The 16541-nt window shown below is 44.3% G+C and overlaps 1 protein-coding gene across 1 annotated transcript in view; it reads right to left on the bottom strand.

Moving 5' to 3' along the window:
- Positions 1 to 16541, bottom strand: part of LOC115161779 (tau-tubulin kinase 2) — a 41215-nt gene that overhangs the window by 13910 nt on the left and 10764 nt on the right. The window contains exons 3-7 of the mRNA XM_029712561.1: positions 9451 to 9598; positions 1797 to 1870; positions 1521 to 1661; positions 1001 to 1105; positions 595 to 753 (exon numbers count right to left, since the gene is read on the bottom strand). Of these exons, the coding sequence (XP_029568421.1) occupies positions 595 to 753; positions 1001 to 1105; positions 1521 to 1661; positions 1797 to 1870; positions 9451 to 9598 (627 nt within the window). The remainder of the gene's footprint in view (positions 1 to 594; positions 754 to 1000; positions 1106 to 1520; positions 1662 to 1796; positions 1871 to 9450; positions 9599 to 16541) is intronic.

Raw genomic sequence — 16541 nt, 5'->3', positions numbered from 1 at the left:
TTACCATTAAGAGTCATGTACCTAGCTAACGTTACCATTATGAGTCATGTACCTAGCTAACGTTACCATTAAGAGTCATGTACCTAGCTAACGTTACCATTAAGAGTCATGTACCTAGCTAACGTTACCATTATGAGTCATGTACCTAACTAAAGCTACCATTAAGAGTCATGTACCTAGCTAACGTTACCATTAAGAGTCATGTACCTAACTAAAGCTACCATTAAGAGTCATGTACCTAGCTAACGTTACCATTAAGAGTCATGTACCTAACTAAAGCTACCATTAAGAGTCATGTACCTAGCTAACGTTACCATTAATAGTCATGTACCTAACTAAAGCTACCATTACGAGTCATGTACCTAGCTAACGTTACCATTAAGAGTCATGTACCTAACTAAAGCTACCATTAAGAGTCATGTACCTAGCTAACGTTACCATTATGAGTCATGTACCTAGCTAAAGTTACCATTACGAGTCATGTACCTAGCTAACGTTACCATTACGAGTCATGTACCTATGTATCCTGAATAGTTTGGCTGAGACTGCTGAGTGGTTGGTGTACAGGAAGGAATATTCAGACTAGATTCTTACCTTGTCTTTGATCTTTCTCCATGGCAACTGTCCAACCATGAACTCCACCAGCATGTAGAAGAGGGACCACAGGTCGTCATGCCGACCCATCTCCTTGTTCTTGTGTGCGTTGACGGACGCATAGCGGACTGTACCTCTGAACCCTGCTACTGGTCGAGGCTGGGGGAGAGAGAGAGACTTCACGTCATGCTGCTGTACGACTAACATGGTAGAACCTTACACGACAATAGCACACAAACAGACATGAACAGTTTCCAGGACATAGATCGAAGCCTAGTCCCAGATTAAAAAAGCTATTTCAATTTAGATTCACCATTAAACAAGCTTTTTAGTCTCAGACTAAGCTAAATATGTGTCCGGGAAACCGGAACACAGTGTCTGACCACACATGTGGACAGACACTTACCGGTCGGACCTCTTGGCAGGAGTTAGTGAACTGGCGTGCCAGACCAAAGTCCAGCATGTAGCAGGTCCTACAGGTACTGGGGAACCGGCCCATGGCAAAGTTGGACTAGGAGAGAGAAGGTGAAGAAGAAGAAGAGAGATAGAGATGAAGAAAAAGAGAGGAAGGATTTTAATAGCAACTATCATAGTCTGAAAGAAAGAAAATGTCAAATTACTGATGTTGATCTCTTCATTCCAAAAATATATAGTCCCTAAGCATACATACACACACGCACTCCACCCACCCTCACCCTCACACACTCCACCCTCACACAGACACACTCCACCCTCACACACACACACTCCACCCTCACACACACACTCCACCCTCACACACACACACACACACACACACACACACACACACACACACACACACACACACACACACACACACACACACACACACACACACACACACACACACACACACACACACACACAATCCACCCTCACACACACACACTCCCTGCCTGTCACACCGGTTTGATGTCTCTGTGCAGGAAGCCAACAGAGTGGATGCTCTCTATAGCTTCTAGTGTCTGTCGTCCCAGTCTCAGGGTGGTGCTGACTGTAAACGTGCCCCGCGTCATACTGCGCCTCAGCTCTGCCAGGTTACGCCCCTGAAAAACACACCACCCACATAGCCTACAGAATCACTCCAAACACTTCACACTTAGTCACATCAGCTCACTGACATCACAATAGAGAATTAGAGACGTTTAAACACACAAGGTGATGAAGAGGCTCATCCTTACCTGAAGCTCCATCACCACATAGTTGAAGCGGTCATTGCGGCCGCATCCAACAAAGCGACACACGTGGTCTTTACCTGGACGATACAATAGAATATAACATCCTTTATGACATAGTACAATCACATTCCACTGTGCTCCAGTGTCCTCCCCCATCCAGGCCAGCCAAGCCTGCCTCTGGTCCTACTGCTTTATGGTCTGTGAGTGTGTCCGTGTGTGAGACTGTGTGTGCATGTCTCAGGGGACACCGGTTCAGAGCCAGACTCCGGCCAGCAGCCACACCCCAGAGCCCTTCTACACACACAGTAGAACAGATCAGGGAGCTACCCCTCTTTACTCTACTCTACCATACACTCATTCTCTCACTCCATTTTCAACCTCATCTTCACTCTTTCTCTTCCCCTTCCTCCTCCCCTTCCCAGCATCATCATATTTGACGGCATGCAAATGCTTGAAAAGCGTTGGTGGGGCTAGGCCTACCATACATGTTTTTTTCACCCCTAAGAAAAGCTTATTTTAAAAGGTCCAATGCAGCTGTTTTTATCTCAAAATCAAATAATTTCTGGGTAACAATTAATTACTTTACTGTGAACGTTTTCAATTAAAATTGCCAAAAAGAAACAAAAATAGTTTCTTAGTAAAGAGAAATTTCACAAGAAAGAATTTTGCAAGGACTGTTTAGAAGTGGTCTCAGTGGAAGGGAAAAACTGAAAACTATCTGTTATTGGCAGAGGAATTCTCTTGGAACTCTCTTTCATATTGGTCTATTAATTAACTGATGTCACCAGTCAGACCAAAACTCTATCCCACCAAAAAAGGCTGAAATTTCAGGTGGTCTTTTCAAACAGCTCTTATACCAAAATAGCATTATCATCATTTTCACAATTTCACAGTATTATTCCAACCTCATCGTGTGGAAATATATATAAAACACAGGGAATTGTGTTTTTGACTGCACTGGGCCTTTAAGCCTTTCAGTCAATGTTTGATGAGAAAAAGAGAGTAGAGGAGACATGTTGGGGGATGGGAGGAGACATGTTGGGGGATGAGAGGAGACATGTTGGGGGATGGGAGGATGGGAGGAGACATGTTGGGGGATGGGAGAAGATATGTTGGGGGATGGAGGAGACATGTTGGAGGATGGGAGGAGACATGTTGGAGGATGGGAGAAGATATGTTGGGGGATGGGAGGAGACATGTTGGGGGATGGGAGGAGACATGTTGGGGGATGGAGGATGGGAGAAGACATGTTGGAGGATGGGAGAAGATATGTTGGGGGATGGGAGGAGACATGTTGGGGGATGGGAGGAGACATGTTGGGGGATGGAGGATGGGAGAAGACATGTTGGGGGATGGAAGGATGGGAGAAGACATGTTGGGGGATGGGAGGATGGAGGAGACATGTTGGAGGATGGGAGGAGACATGTTGGGGGATGGGAGGAGACGTTGGGGGATGGGAGGATGGAGGAGACATGTTGGAGGATGGGAGGAGACATGTTGGGGGATGGAAGGATGGGAGGAGACATGTTGGAGGATGGGAGGAAACATGTTGGGGGATGGGAGGATGGGGAGGAGACATGTTGGGGGATGGAAGGATGGGAGGAAACATGTTGGGGGATGGAAGGATGGGAGGAGACATGTTGGAGGATGGGAAGAGACATGTTGGGGGATGGAAGGATGGGAGAAGACATGTTGGGGGATGGGAGGATGGGAGGAGACATGTTGGAGGATGGGAGGAGACATGTTGGGGATGGGAGGAGACATGTTGGGGGATGGGAGGAGACATGTTGGGGATGGGAGGAGACATGTTGGGGATGGGAGGAGACATGTTGGAGGATGGGAGGAGACATGGTGGGGGATGGGGGGGACATGTTGGGGGATGGGAGGAGACATGGGTGGAGACATGTTGGGGATGGGAGGAGACATGTTGGGGGATGGGAGGAGACATGTTGGGGGATGGGAGGAGACATGGGAGGAGGCATGTTGGGGGATGGGAGGAGACATGTTGGGGGATGGGAGGAGACATGTTGGGGGATGGGAAGAGACATGTTGGGGGATGGGAGGAGACATGGGGGATGGGAGGATGGGAGGAGACATGTTGGGGGATGGGAGGAGACATGTTGGGGGATGGGAGGATGGGAAGAGACATGTTGGGGGATGGGAGGAGACATGTTGGGGGATGGGAGGATGGGAAAAAACATTTTGGGGGATGGGAAGAGACATGTTGGGGGATGGGAGGAGACATGTTGGGGGATGGGAGGATGGGAAAAAACATTTTGGGGGATGGGAGGAGACATGTTGGGGGATGGGAGGAGACATGTTGGGGGATGGGAGGATGGGAGGAAACATGTTGGGGGATGGGAGGAGACATGTTGGGGATGGGAGGAGACATGTTGGGGGATGGGAGGAGACATGTTGGGGGATGGGAGGATGGGAAGAGACATGTTGGGGGATGGGAGGAGACATGTTGGGGGATGGGAGGATGGGAAAAAACATTTTGGGGGATGGGAGGATGGGAGGAGACATGTTGGGGGATGGGAGGATGTGAAGAGAGATGTTGGGGGATGGGAGGAGACATATTGGGGGATGGGAGGATGGAAAATACATTTTGGGGGATGGGAGGAGAGTGTTGGGGATGGGAAGAGACATGTTGGGGGATGGGAGGAGACATGTTGGGGGATGGGAGGAGACATGTTGGGGGATGGGAGGAGTTAAGCCGGTTTCAAGTTACATCCTTCTTCCCTTGAAATATTACACACACACACACACACACACACACACACACACACACACACACACGAACACGCGCACACGCACATCACTTTTCCTCTAATAATCCCTTTCTTACTAAGACCTTTTTCCGCCAACTTTACCATACCGCCAACTTTACCAAACCTCCAATTTTACCATACCGCCAACTTTACCAAACCTCCACCTTTACCAAACTGACAACTTTTTTCAGTCTTTTCCTTATATCTGAAAGATGTTTGTTTAAACTTATTTTTTCAAATTGAACCTTTATTTAACTTGGCAAGTCAGTTAAGAACAAATTTTAATTTACAATGACAGCCTACCGGGGAACAGTGGGTTCAGGGGCAGAACAACAGGTTTGCCCCTTGTTCAGGGGCAGAAGAACAGATTTTTACCTTGTCAGGTCAGGGATTCGATCCAGCAACCTTTCGGTTACAGGCCCAACGCTCTAACCACTAGGCTACCTGCCACCCCAGGTATCAGGTTTTGCAGGTACCAAAGTAAAAACTTTTATTTCCGCCTAACAACCTAGTAATCACGCCTCTGCCCTCTATCCAGACATAGCCCCACTCTGCCCTCTATCCCTCCATAGCCCCACCATGCCCTCTACCCCGACATAGCCCTACTCTGCCCTCTACACCGACATAGTACCACTGCCCTCTATCCCGGCTAGAGGTCGACCGATTAATCGGAATGGCCGATTAATTAGGGCCGATTTCAAGTTTTCGTAACAATCGGTAATCGGTATTTTTTTGCCACCGATTTGCCGATTTTTTTCACCTTTATTTAACTAGGCAAGTCAGATTAAGAACACATTCTTATTTTCAATGACGGCCTAGGAACGGGGGTTAACTGCCTTGTTCAGGGGGGATTCGGGGATTCGTTTTTGCAACCTTCAGGTTACTAGTCCAACGCTCTAACCACCTGCCTTACATTGCACTCCACGAGGAGCCTGCATGGCAGGCTGACTACCTGTTACGCAAGGGCAGCAAGAAGCCAAGGTAAGTTGCTAGCTAGCATTAAACTTATCTTATAAAAAACTATCAATCTTAACATAATCACTAGTTAGCTACACATGGTTGATGATGTTACTTGTTTATCTAACGTGTCCTGCGTTGCATATAATCGATGCGGTGCCTGTTAATTTCTCATTGAATCACAGCCTACTTCGACAAACGGGTGATGATTTAACAAGCGCATTTGCGAAAAAAGCACTGTCGTTGCACCAATGTACCTAACCATAAACATCAATGCCTTTCTTTAAAACCAATACACAAGTATATATTTTTAAAGCTGCATATTTAGTTAATATTGCCTAATATGAAACTGTGTCACTTATCTTGCGTTCATTGCACGCAGTCAGGATATATGCAACAGTTGGGGCTGCCTGGCTTGATGTGAACTAATTTGGCAGAATTTTACGTAATTATGACACAACATTGAAGGTTGTGCAATGTAACAGGAACATTTAGACGTATGGATGCCACCTGTTTGATAAAATACGAAACGGTTCCGTATTTCACTGAAAGAAAAAACTTTTGTTTTCGAGATGATAGTTTCCGGATTCGACCATATTAATGACCTAAGGCTCGTATTTCTGTGTGTTATTATGTTATAATTAAGTCTATGATTTGATATTTGATAGAGCAGTTTGACTGAGTGGTGGTAGGGCCCAGCAGGCTCATAAGCATTCATTCAAACAGCACTTTTGTACGTTTTGCCAGCAGCTCCTTGCTGTGCTTCAAGCTGTTTATGACTTCAACCTGGGTGGGTATAATTTGTGGAACGTTCCAACAGGAATCTATTCCAAAAACTTCCTAAATAACAAGGTTGCCAAAAAACAACGCATGCAAAGTTGTATAGCGGCAGAATAAGATACCGGGTAGTGAGTGGTCTATTTCATTGCGTTTTTCACTCATCACGTTTATTCTGAAAAATGTCTGTCCTCACTCTGGTTGCCTATGGACAAACATTAAGAATAAGCTACGTGGTGAGTTTATGCCTATTCGGCAGCTAGTTAGCTAGGTTTGTATGCGTTGCTACCTTGTATGCGTTGTTGGTTGGCAACCTTTTACTTTACGTTTTTTGGAACAGATTCCTGTTGGAACGTTCCACAAATTATACCCACCCCTTCAATCCTATCAACTCCCAAGATTAGGCTGGTGTAACCGATGTGAAATGGCTAGCTAGTTAGCGGGTGCGCGCTAATAGCGTTTCAAACGTCACTCGCTCTGAGACTTGGAGTAGTTTTTCTACTTGCTCTGCATGGGTAACGCTGCTTCGAGGGTGGCTGTTGTCGATGTGTTCCTGGTTCGAGCCCAGGTAGGAGCGAGGAGAGGGACGGAAGCTATACTGTTACACTGGCAATACTAAAGTGCCTATAAGAACATCCAATAGTCAAAGGTATATGAAATACAAATCGTATAGAGAGAAATAGTCCTATAATTCCTATAATAACTAAAACCTAAAACTTCTTACCTGGGAACATTGAAGACTCATGTTAAAAGGAACCACCAGCTTTCATATGTTCTCATGTTCTGAGCAAGGAACTTAAACGTTAGCTTTCTTACATGGCACATATTGCACTTTTACTTTCTTCTCCAACACTTTGTTTTGCATTATTTAAACCAAATTGAACATGTTTCATTATTTATTTGAGGCTAAATTGATTTTATTGATGTATTATATTAAGTTAAAATAAGTGTTCATTCAGTATTGTCGTAATTGTCATTATTACAAATAAATACATGTTTTTTTTTTTTAAATCGGCCAATTAATCGGCACTGGGATTTTTGGTCCTCCAATAATCGGTATCGGCGTTGAAAAATCATAATCGGTTGACCTCTAATCCCGATATAGCCCCACTCTGCCCTCTACCCCGACATAGCCCCACTCTGCCCTCTATCCCGACATAGCCCCACTCTGCCCTCTACCCCAACATAGCCCCACTCTGCCCTCTATCCCAACATAGCCCCACTCTGCCCTCTACCCCGACATAGCCCCACTCTGCCCTCTACCCCAACATAGCCCCACTCTGCCCTCTACCCCAACATAGCCCCACTCTGCCCTCTACCCCAACATAGCCCCACTCTGCCCTCTACCCCAACATAGTCCCACTCTGCCCTCTACCCCAACATAGCCCCACTCTGCCCTCTACCCCAACATAGCCCCACTCTGCCCTCTACCCCAACATAGCCCCACTCTGCCCTCTATCCCAACATAGCCCCACTCTGCCCTCTACCCCAACATAGCCCCACTCTGCCCTCTACCCCAACATAGCCCCACCCAACACGTCCTTGATTTCTTTCTCTACATTACCCTTCAGAGTCAGTGTATCCCTTTGCCTTATCGAGTAGTAGACCGTCAACCTTTAAGAAAATATACAACAATATAAATTCCATCTCTTGAGATTAAATTAGGTTGAATGTGTACTTTGAAATGACTACTGGTCAGTTTAGGGCAGGGGGTTGGTTGAGTTTAGGGCAGGGGGTTGTGGTTTAGTTTAGGGCAGGGCAGGGGGGGTTGTGGTTTAGTTTAGGGCAAGGGGTTGGTTGAGTTTAGAGGAGGCTTGTGGTTGAGTTTAGGGTAGGAGAGTTGTGGTTGAGTTTAGGGTAGGAGGCTTGTGGTTGAGTTTAGGGTAGGAGGCTTGTGGTTGAGTTTAGGGTAGTAGGCTTGTGGTTGAGTTTAGTGTAGATGGGTTGTGGTTGAGTTTAGTGCAGATGGGTTGTGGTTGAGTTTAGTGCAGATGGGTTGTGGTTGAGTTTAGAGGAGACTTGTGGATGAGTTTAGGGCAGGTGGTTGATAGTTTAGTTTAGGGCAGGTGGTTGATGGTTGAGTTTAGGGCAGGTGGTTGATGGTTGAGTTTAGGGCAGGTGGTTGATGGTTGAGTTTAGGGCAGGTGGTTGATGGTTGAGTTCAGGGCAGGTGGTTGATAGTTTAGTTTAGGGCAGGTGTGGTTGGTTGAGTTCAGGGCAGGTGGTTGATGGTTGAGTTCAGGGCAGGTGGTTGATGGTTGAGTTTAGGGCAGGTGGTTGATGGTTGAGTTTAGGGCAGGTGGTTGATGGTTGAGTTTAGGGCAGGTGGTTGATGGTTGAGTTTTGGGCAGGTGGTTGATGGTTGAGTTTAGGGCAGGTGGTTGATGGTTGAGTTTAGGGCAGGTGGTTGATGGTTGAGTTTAGGGCAGGTGGTTGATGGTTGAGTTTAGGGCAGGTGGTTGATGGTTGAGTTTAGGGCAGGTGATTGATGGTTGAGTTTAGGTCAGGTGGTTGATGGTTGAGTTTAGGGCAGGTGGTTGATGGTTACAATTAGGGCAGGTGGTTGATGGTTGAGTTTAGGGCAGGTGGTTGATGGTTGAGTTTAGGGCAGGTGGTTGATGGTTGAGTTTAGTGCAGGTGGTTGATGGTTGAGTTTAGGGCAGGTGGTTGATGGTTGAGTTTAGGGCAGGTGGTTGATGGTTGAGTTTAGGGCAGGTGGTTGATGGTTGAGTTTAGGGCAGGTGGTTGATGGTTGAGTTTAGGGCAGGTGGTTGATGGTTGAGTTTAGTGCAGGTGGTTGATGGTTGAGTTTAGGGCAGGTAGTTGATGGTTGAGTTTAGGGCAGGTGGTTGATGGTTGAGTTTAGTGCAGGTGGTTGATGGTTGAGTTTAGGGCAGGTGGTTGATGGTTGAGTTTAGTGCAGGTGGTTGATGGTTGAGTTTAGGGCAGGTGGTTGATGGTTGAGTTTAGGGCAGGTGGTTGATGGTTGAGTTTAGGGCAGGTGGTTGATGGTTGAGTTTAGGGCAGGTGGTTGATGGTTGAGTTTAGTGCAGGTGGTTGATGGTTGAGTTTAGTGCAGGTGGTTGATGGTTGAGTTTAGGGCAGGGGGCAGAAGTCAGAGGGAAGGTTAAGTACATGTAATTGGGGTTTACCCTGGAGTTTCTTGAGGACAGCCACCTCCATCTTGAGGACCTGTTTAGGCTGCTGTGCTGATTCCACCTTCAGAGCAACACTGACCCTGGTCAGCAGGTCCAACGCCTCGTAGATCTCCCCAAAGCCACCGCCGCCAATTTTCTTTGTCTATACACAAATCCCAAGGCCAAACATAATGTCATAATGTGGAAAACATAGGTTAGTAGATTATTTTATTTTTCAATCTTCCCACCATCCAACCTTCCTCCCCCATTCCTAGACACATTTACATGTTTCTTCCTCTCTAATCAGTATCCACACAAACACGAAAAACACACACACACACACACACACACACACACACACACACACACACACACACACACACACACACACACACACACACACACACACACACACACACACACACACACACACACACACAATCTTGTGTGACATAAGCAGCTCAACTCAAAGGGATTAGCAGTGGCAGATTTACATAACATCAGCTCCTTTGTCAGTGCTAGGGTTTAATCATTTCCCGGTATCACTTTTCTCCCGGGTAACCCAGTATTTCCCGCCAAAACTGTGAGTGTCATTCAAAAGCATTATAAAGCATACAAATGTGTCTGGATTTGATTGGAGCTTTGATCAGCATGAAAATGTAAACCTGATGTTACCTGAGGCTGATGAGCCCTGCATTAACCACATTTAATGAGCCCTACATTAACCACATTTAATGAGCCCTACATTAACCACATTTAATGAGCCCTACATTAACCACATTTAATGAGCCCTACATTAACCACATTTAATGAGCCCTACATTAACCACATTTAATGAGCCCTACATTAACCACATTTAATGAGCCCTACATTAACCACATTTAATGAGCCCTACATTAACCACATTTAATGAGCCCTACATTAACCACATTTAATGAGCCCTACATTAACCACATTTAATGAGCCCTACATTAACCACATTTAATGAGCCCTACATTAACCACATTTAATGAGCCCTACATTAACCACATTTAATGAGCCCTACATTAACCACATTTAATGAGCCCAAGCCCAAAAAAGCCCAAATGATTGTGATGTTATCCAATACATACCTGATATACAGGCAGTGGTGGAAAAACTACCCAATTGTCAAACTTGAGTAAAAGCATAGATACCTTAATATAAAGTAAAAATGAAAGTCACCCAGTAAAATACTACTTGAGTAAAAGTCTAAAAGTATTTGGTTTTAAATATACTTAAGTATCAAAAGTAAATGTAATTGATAAAATATACTTAAGTATCAAAAGTAGAAGAAAAAGTATAAATAATAAAAAAAATCCTTATATTAAGCTAAGCATTGTCTTGTTTTTAAAATGTACGGATAGTCAGGGGCACACTCCAACACTCAGACATTAATTACAAAAGATACATTTGTGTTTAGTGAGTCTGCCGGACCATAGGCAGTAGGGATGACCACGTGTTTTGGGATGTCAGGGAAAATGTATGGAGTAAAAAGTACAATATTTTCTATAGGAATGTAGTGAAGTAAAAGTAAAACTTGTCAAAAATATGAATAGTAAATTGAAGTAGAGATACTACCTACTTAAGTAGTAGTTTAAAGTATTTTTACTTAAGTACTTTACACCACTGTATATAGGCTACTGCACATTACGCACGGCAGAGAAACATAAAAGCCCATAGATGTAGCTAGCTATATGCTCTCTTGGGTAAATAAAAGCTAATCCTTTTGAGTGTGAACTTTACTACTGTACTGTATTATATGGACTGGAATTACGCACATCGTTCAAACCATGATAAATCTGGGAGAAAACATGTGATTCTGGTGCAGCACATGATGCTTATAAAGTTACAAGTATAGGCTAGCGTATTAGAATTTAATTTTGAAATATAATAGGGTCTATTAGTATAGTTAGTAGGCTGACGCATATATACCTTTCATAATATTCCTCTCTATTGTTGCTTCATTCCTTCCTCGCTTTCAACAGTTAAATGAAATAAGTTTCATTGTCCTTATCTTCATCATTCTAATGACATCCTTGAATAAAATAGGACTAGAATTACATGCCGACGGCTTTCACTTATCTTCATGAAGATTAAACGGTTAGTGAATAAATAACTACCGCCATCGCTCTACTTTCAAACTACTACTAGTTTTATTGGCTGCTGTATTTAACATTTAGCAAAACAAGAGCTTGCATCCTTCTTCGAATAGTCAATTGGTATAAGAAATGCCCCAAAAAATGATGTCCAGCAAGCTATTCTAGTATAGCTTTCCCTAAAAGCGCAAGAGATGCAAGAAACAGAGGCTATAAGTTTGAAGTTTATTATGCATAACCCATCATTAATTAGCTAAATATAAGGCTAATACTGCATTGAATGGATTACCTGAAAGAGGTAGTCCAGGACATCTATGACATCTGTATATAGGGCTATATGTCAATCTAGAACACAGTTATCTGTTTTGGATGCAATTTGAATGGAGTTGATGGAGATAGAGAAAGACTGCGAGAGAGTGCTTGCGTGTGCACTGATTTAAAGCAACGATATTCGAGTGATAGGCTGTTTAAAAATTCTGCAGCTGCAATATTATTATTATATATTTTTTTAAATCTTTACAATCCAAAAACAAGGTGACCCCCAAAAGCCAGATGGATATGGGTAAATTAGATGCTATGGTGGAAAAATTGCAAGACTATGTTATAATACTTGTATTGCATCAAATGGTTGTGTTATGCAATAGAATAGAGTATTCTGTTAACTATTGTGTGTGTGTTCCACTGAGGATGGACCTCTGAGAGATAACACTGACAGAGGAGATTTATGATGTCTTTTGGGTGATAAAACCTAAAGAGCATTCCAGAGCATGAGTTAATGTTTCTGTTCTATACCGTACCAGGGAGAGATGCTTCCAGTTTGGAGTTGGAGGGCCAGACACTGGTCTATACAATGAAAACTGTTGACACAGCAGATGCTGTCTGCTATGTATTATAGGTATCTTTCATACAAATCTTAACCTTATGACCCATTCTATATATCTGTTGTTCGTCATGTAGGTTGAAAGGGGTGTATCTTGGCTATAAAATACCTTTGTACTTTTGTCTCTGGGCTCTCAACGAATCATTTGACCGTGAATCGTCGACCAGCCATGACCAGCCATCATTATCGTAGAGCACTCAATCGATTCACTTTATATGTGTGTGTTGTATTGACCTGCTTCCTTATTAATAAGTGATTAAAGATGTAGTTTAAGTATAACTCTGACTTGTGTGATAAGTTTGTCTCTCCTCATTTGATAGTAAAGAAATTAACCACCACATTTGGCGACAAGGATGGGATGTGAATCTTCACTTGGTGATCGCTCCTGATGACCTGGGTAAATCGTGCACGAGGGATCCCTCAAACTTGGGATCTCAGGGGAGACCACACTTCGGGAACGAAGCAGATGGACCCCTTTGATCTGAGAGGCAGCGAGCCGAGTGGATACCACATCTCAAACTTAGTTTTTTTTGTTTTTAAAGAGGTGAGCAAAACACACTTGAAGTTGTGTTTTTAAGAAAAGCCTCTGTTACGTGAGCTCTGAGTGTGTATTCCTGTGTGAGGGGGGCACCTTGGAGGCGTAAACAGGGCCGAGTAAGTGGAGGATGATCTGAGAGTTAGTCGACTCAAAGACACCTATCATTGGTCGGTTGCGGGCGACCTAGAGCAGTCCTGACACTGAATTGATCACAGTGGAGATTGGTGCGGTCTGTAGGGATGAGGGGCCACGGTGACTGTGGGTTCTGTGTGAAGCACGGTACCTGGTGAAACCCTATTGGAAGAAGGACCTCATTCTGAAAAGTGTCAGTGAGACCTTCTAAGTGATCCTCAAAAGTGGTGAATTCCAATTATTTTAAATGCGCTAGCCAGGTATGCCCTGGGTTTGGTAATTTAGCGTTAAACATCCAGAATGTGTCTGAACTAGTTAAGATCATTATGATATAGTATAAGATAGTAAGGTGCACCTGTACTTGTTTTAAACCTGTACTTGCTTTAAACATGTAATTGTTTTAAACCTGTACCCCATTTTAGAAGTATTGAAATATGTAAATGTATGAGTTGTATTATCCTAGGAACTAATCATGAGATAGAAATTAGAAAATATTCCTGCAGGTTAAAATATTGTTGAAAAACAACTAATTGATTAGGTATGTTTGAGAATAGCATTGTGTGACTGTGATATGAGAGTTTTGTGAATATGGAAATGAGTCTTAATCTGACGTTTGGATAGTAACATATAGAAACATGCTTAACCAGATGATTGAAATTTGGATAATAAGCTTTGATATAACGTTCTCTTGGGGTTCCGTTCCCTCACTGCCCATCATAGAAGATCACGGTGTGGTATTGAGAGTGGGATGATATTTTAGAAAGCAGCGGAAGGTCTATAGTTCCTCAGAGGCTTGATTTTGCCGTGGTCTCTGGGAGGTTAGAGAACCGTTGAGGATCCCATGGTCATTGTCGGGAAACAAATGTTTATTTTTGGTTCTGCTGGGAGTATGTTTGGAGAGCTGCTTTGTAGCTGTGGAGAGTCCTTGAAAAAGCAAATGGAATGGTTGTCGTGAGTACCTGAGAATTTCTTACGTTTTATATGGATTCTGTGAATATATGAAAATATGATAAATTGTATGTGCGTATAATCGATTACTGGAGATTTGATAAAGTAATTCTGGGAATATATTTATGCCCAAACAGTTCGAGCTTCTACTTTTAAAGATACATCTTTCCAGAAATAAGTCCCTCACTGTTGCCGCTTGTTATAGACCCAGCTCAGCTCCCATCTGTGCCCTGGACACCATATGTGAATTGATTGCCCCCATCTATCGTCAGAGTTCAAACTGCTAGGTGAATTGGGATATGCTTAACACCCCGGCCGTCCTACAATCCAAGCTAGATGCCCTCAATCTCACACAAATTATCAAGGAACCTACAAGGTACAACCCCAAATCCGTAAACATGGGCACCCTCATAGATATTATCCTGACCAACTTGCCCTCTAAATACACCTCTGCTGTTTTCAACCTGGATCTCAGCGATCCCTGCCTCATTGCCTGCGTCCGTTATGGGTCCGCGGTCAAACGACCACCCCTCATCACTGTCAAACGCTCGCTAAAACACTTCAGCTAGCAGGCCTTTCTAATCGACCTGGCCCGGGTATCCTGGAAGGATATTGACCTCATCCCATCAGTAGAGGAGGCCTGGTTGTTCTTTAAAAGTGCTTTCCTCACCATCTTAAATAAGCATACCCCTTTCAAAAATAATTGAACTAAGAACAGATATAGCCCTTGGTGTTCACTCCAGATTTGACAAACAGAAAATTGCATCCTGCAGCACTAATTCCAAAACGTTTTGGGACACTGTAAAGTCCATGGAGAATAAGAGTACCTCCTCCCAGCTGCCCGCTGCACTGAGACTAGGAATAAATCCACGATAATCGAGAATTTAAATAAGCATTACTCTACGGCTGGCCATGCTTCCACCTGGCTACCCCAACCCCGGCCAACAGCTCTGCACCCCCCGCAGCAACTGGCCCAAGCCCCCACGCTTCTCCTTCACCCAAATCCAGACAGCTGATGTTCTGAAAGAGCTGCAAAATTTGGATCCCTACAAATAAGCTGGGCTAGACAATCTGGACCCTCGCTTCCTAAAATTATCCGCCGCCATTGTTGCAACCCCTATTCCTAGTCTGTTCAACCTCTCTTTCGTATCGTCTGAGATTCCAAAAAAATTGGAAAGCGGCCGCTGTCATCCCCCTCTTCAAAGAGGGAGACACTCTAGACCCAAACTGTTATAGACCTATATCCATCCTGCCCTGCCTTTCTAAAGTCTTCGAAAGCCAAGTGAACAAACAGATCACCGACCATTTCGAATCCCACCATACCATCTCTGCTTTGCAATCTGGTTTCCGAGCTGGTCATGGGTGCACATCAGCCACGGTCAAGGTCCTAAACGACATCATAACCGCCATCGATAAAAGACAGTACTGTGCAGCCGTCTTCATCGACCTGGCCAAGGCTTTCGACTCTGACAATCACCGTATTCTTATTGGAAGACTCAACAGCCTTGGTTTCTCTAATGACTGCCTCGCCTGGTTCACTAACTACTTCTCAGATAGAGTTTAGTGTGTCAAATCGGAGGGCCTGTTGTCCGGACCTCTGGCAGTCTCTATAGAGGTGCCACAGGGTTCAATTCTCGGGCTCTCTTTTCTCTGTATATATCAATGATGTTGCTCTTGCTGCTGGTGATTCTTTGATCCACCTCTATGCAGACGACACCATTCTGTATACTTCTGGCCCTTCTTTGGACACTGTGCTAACAAACCTCCAAACGAGCTTCAACGCCATACAACTCTCCTTCCGTGGCCTCCAAATGCTTTTAAATGCTAGTAAAACTAAATGCATGCTCTTCAACCGATCGCTGCCCGCACCCGCTCGCCGGACTAGCATCACTACTCTGGACGGTTCTGACTTAGAATATTTGGACAACTATAAATACCTAGGTGTCTGGCTAGACTGTAATCTCTCCTTCTAGACTCACATTAAGCATCTCCAATCCAAAGTTAAATCTAGAATCGGCTTCCTATTTCACAAAAATGCCTCCTTCAAACTGACAATCCTACCGATCCTTGACCTCAGCGATGTAATTTACAAAATAGCCTCCAACACTCTACTCAGCAAATTGGATGCAGTCTATCACAGTGCCATCCGTTTTGCCACCAAAGCCCCATATACTCCCCACCACTGTGACCTGTATGCTCTCATTGGCTGTTCCTCGCTACATATTCGTCGCCAAACCCACTGGCTACAGGTCATCTATAATTCTTTAATAGGTAAAGTTCTGCCTTATCTCAGCTCACTGGTCACCATAGCAACACCCACCCGTAGCACGCGCTCCAGCAGGTATATTTCACTGGTCATCCATCCCCAAAGCAAACACCTCCTTTAACCGCCTTTCCTTCCAGTTCTCTGCTGCCAATGACTAGAACGAATTGCAAAAATCACTGAAGTTGGAGACTTATCTCCCTCACTAACTTTAAGCATCAGCTGTCA

Source organism: Salmo trutta, chromosome 25, assembly GCF_901001165.1.
Source record: "Salmo trutta chromosome 25, fSalTru1.1, whole genome shotgun sequence".
Classification (NCBI taxonomy): domain Eukaryota; kingdom Metazoa; phylum Chordata; class Actinopteri; order Salmoniformes; family Salmonidae; genus Salmo; species Salmo trutta.
The sequence above is the reverse complement of the archived record's forward strand: the minus strand, read 5'-3'. Positions and strand labels throughout refer to the sequence as shown.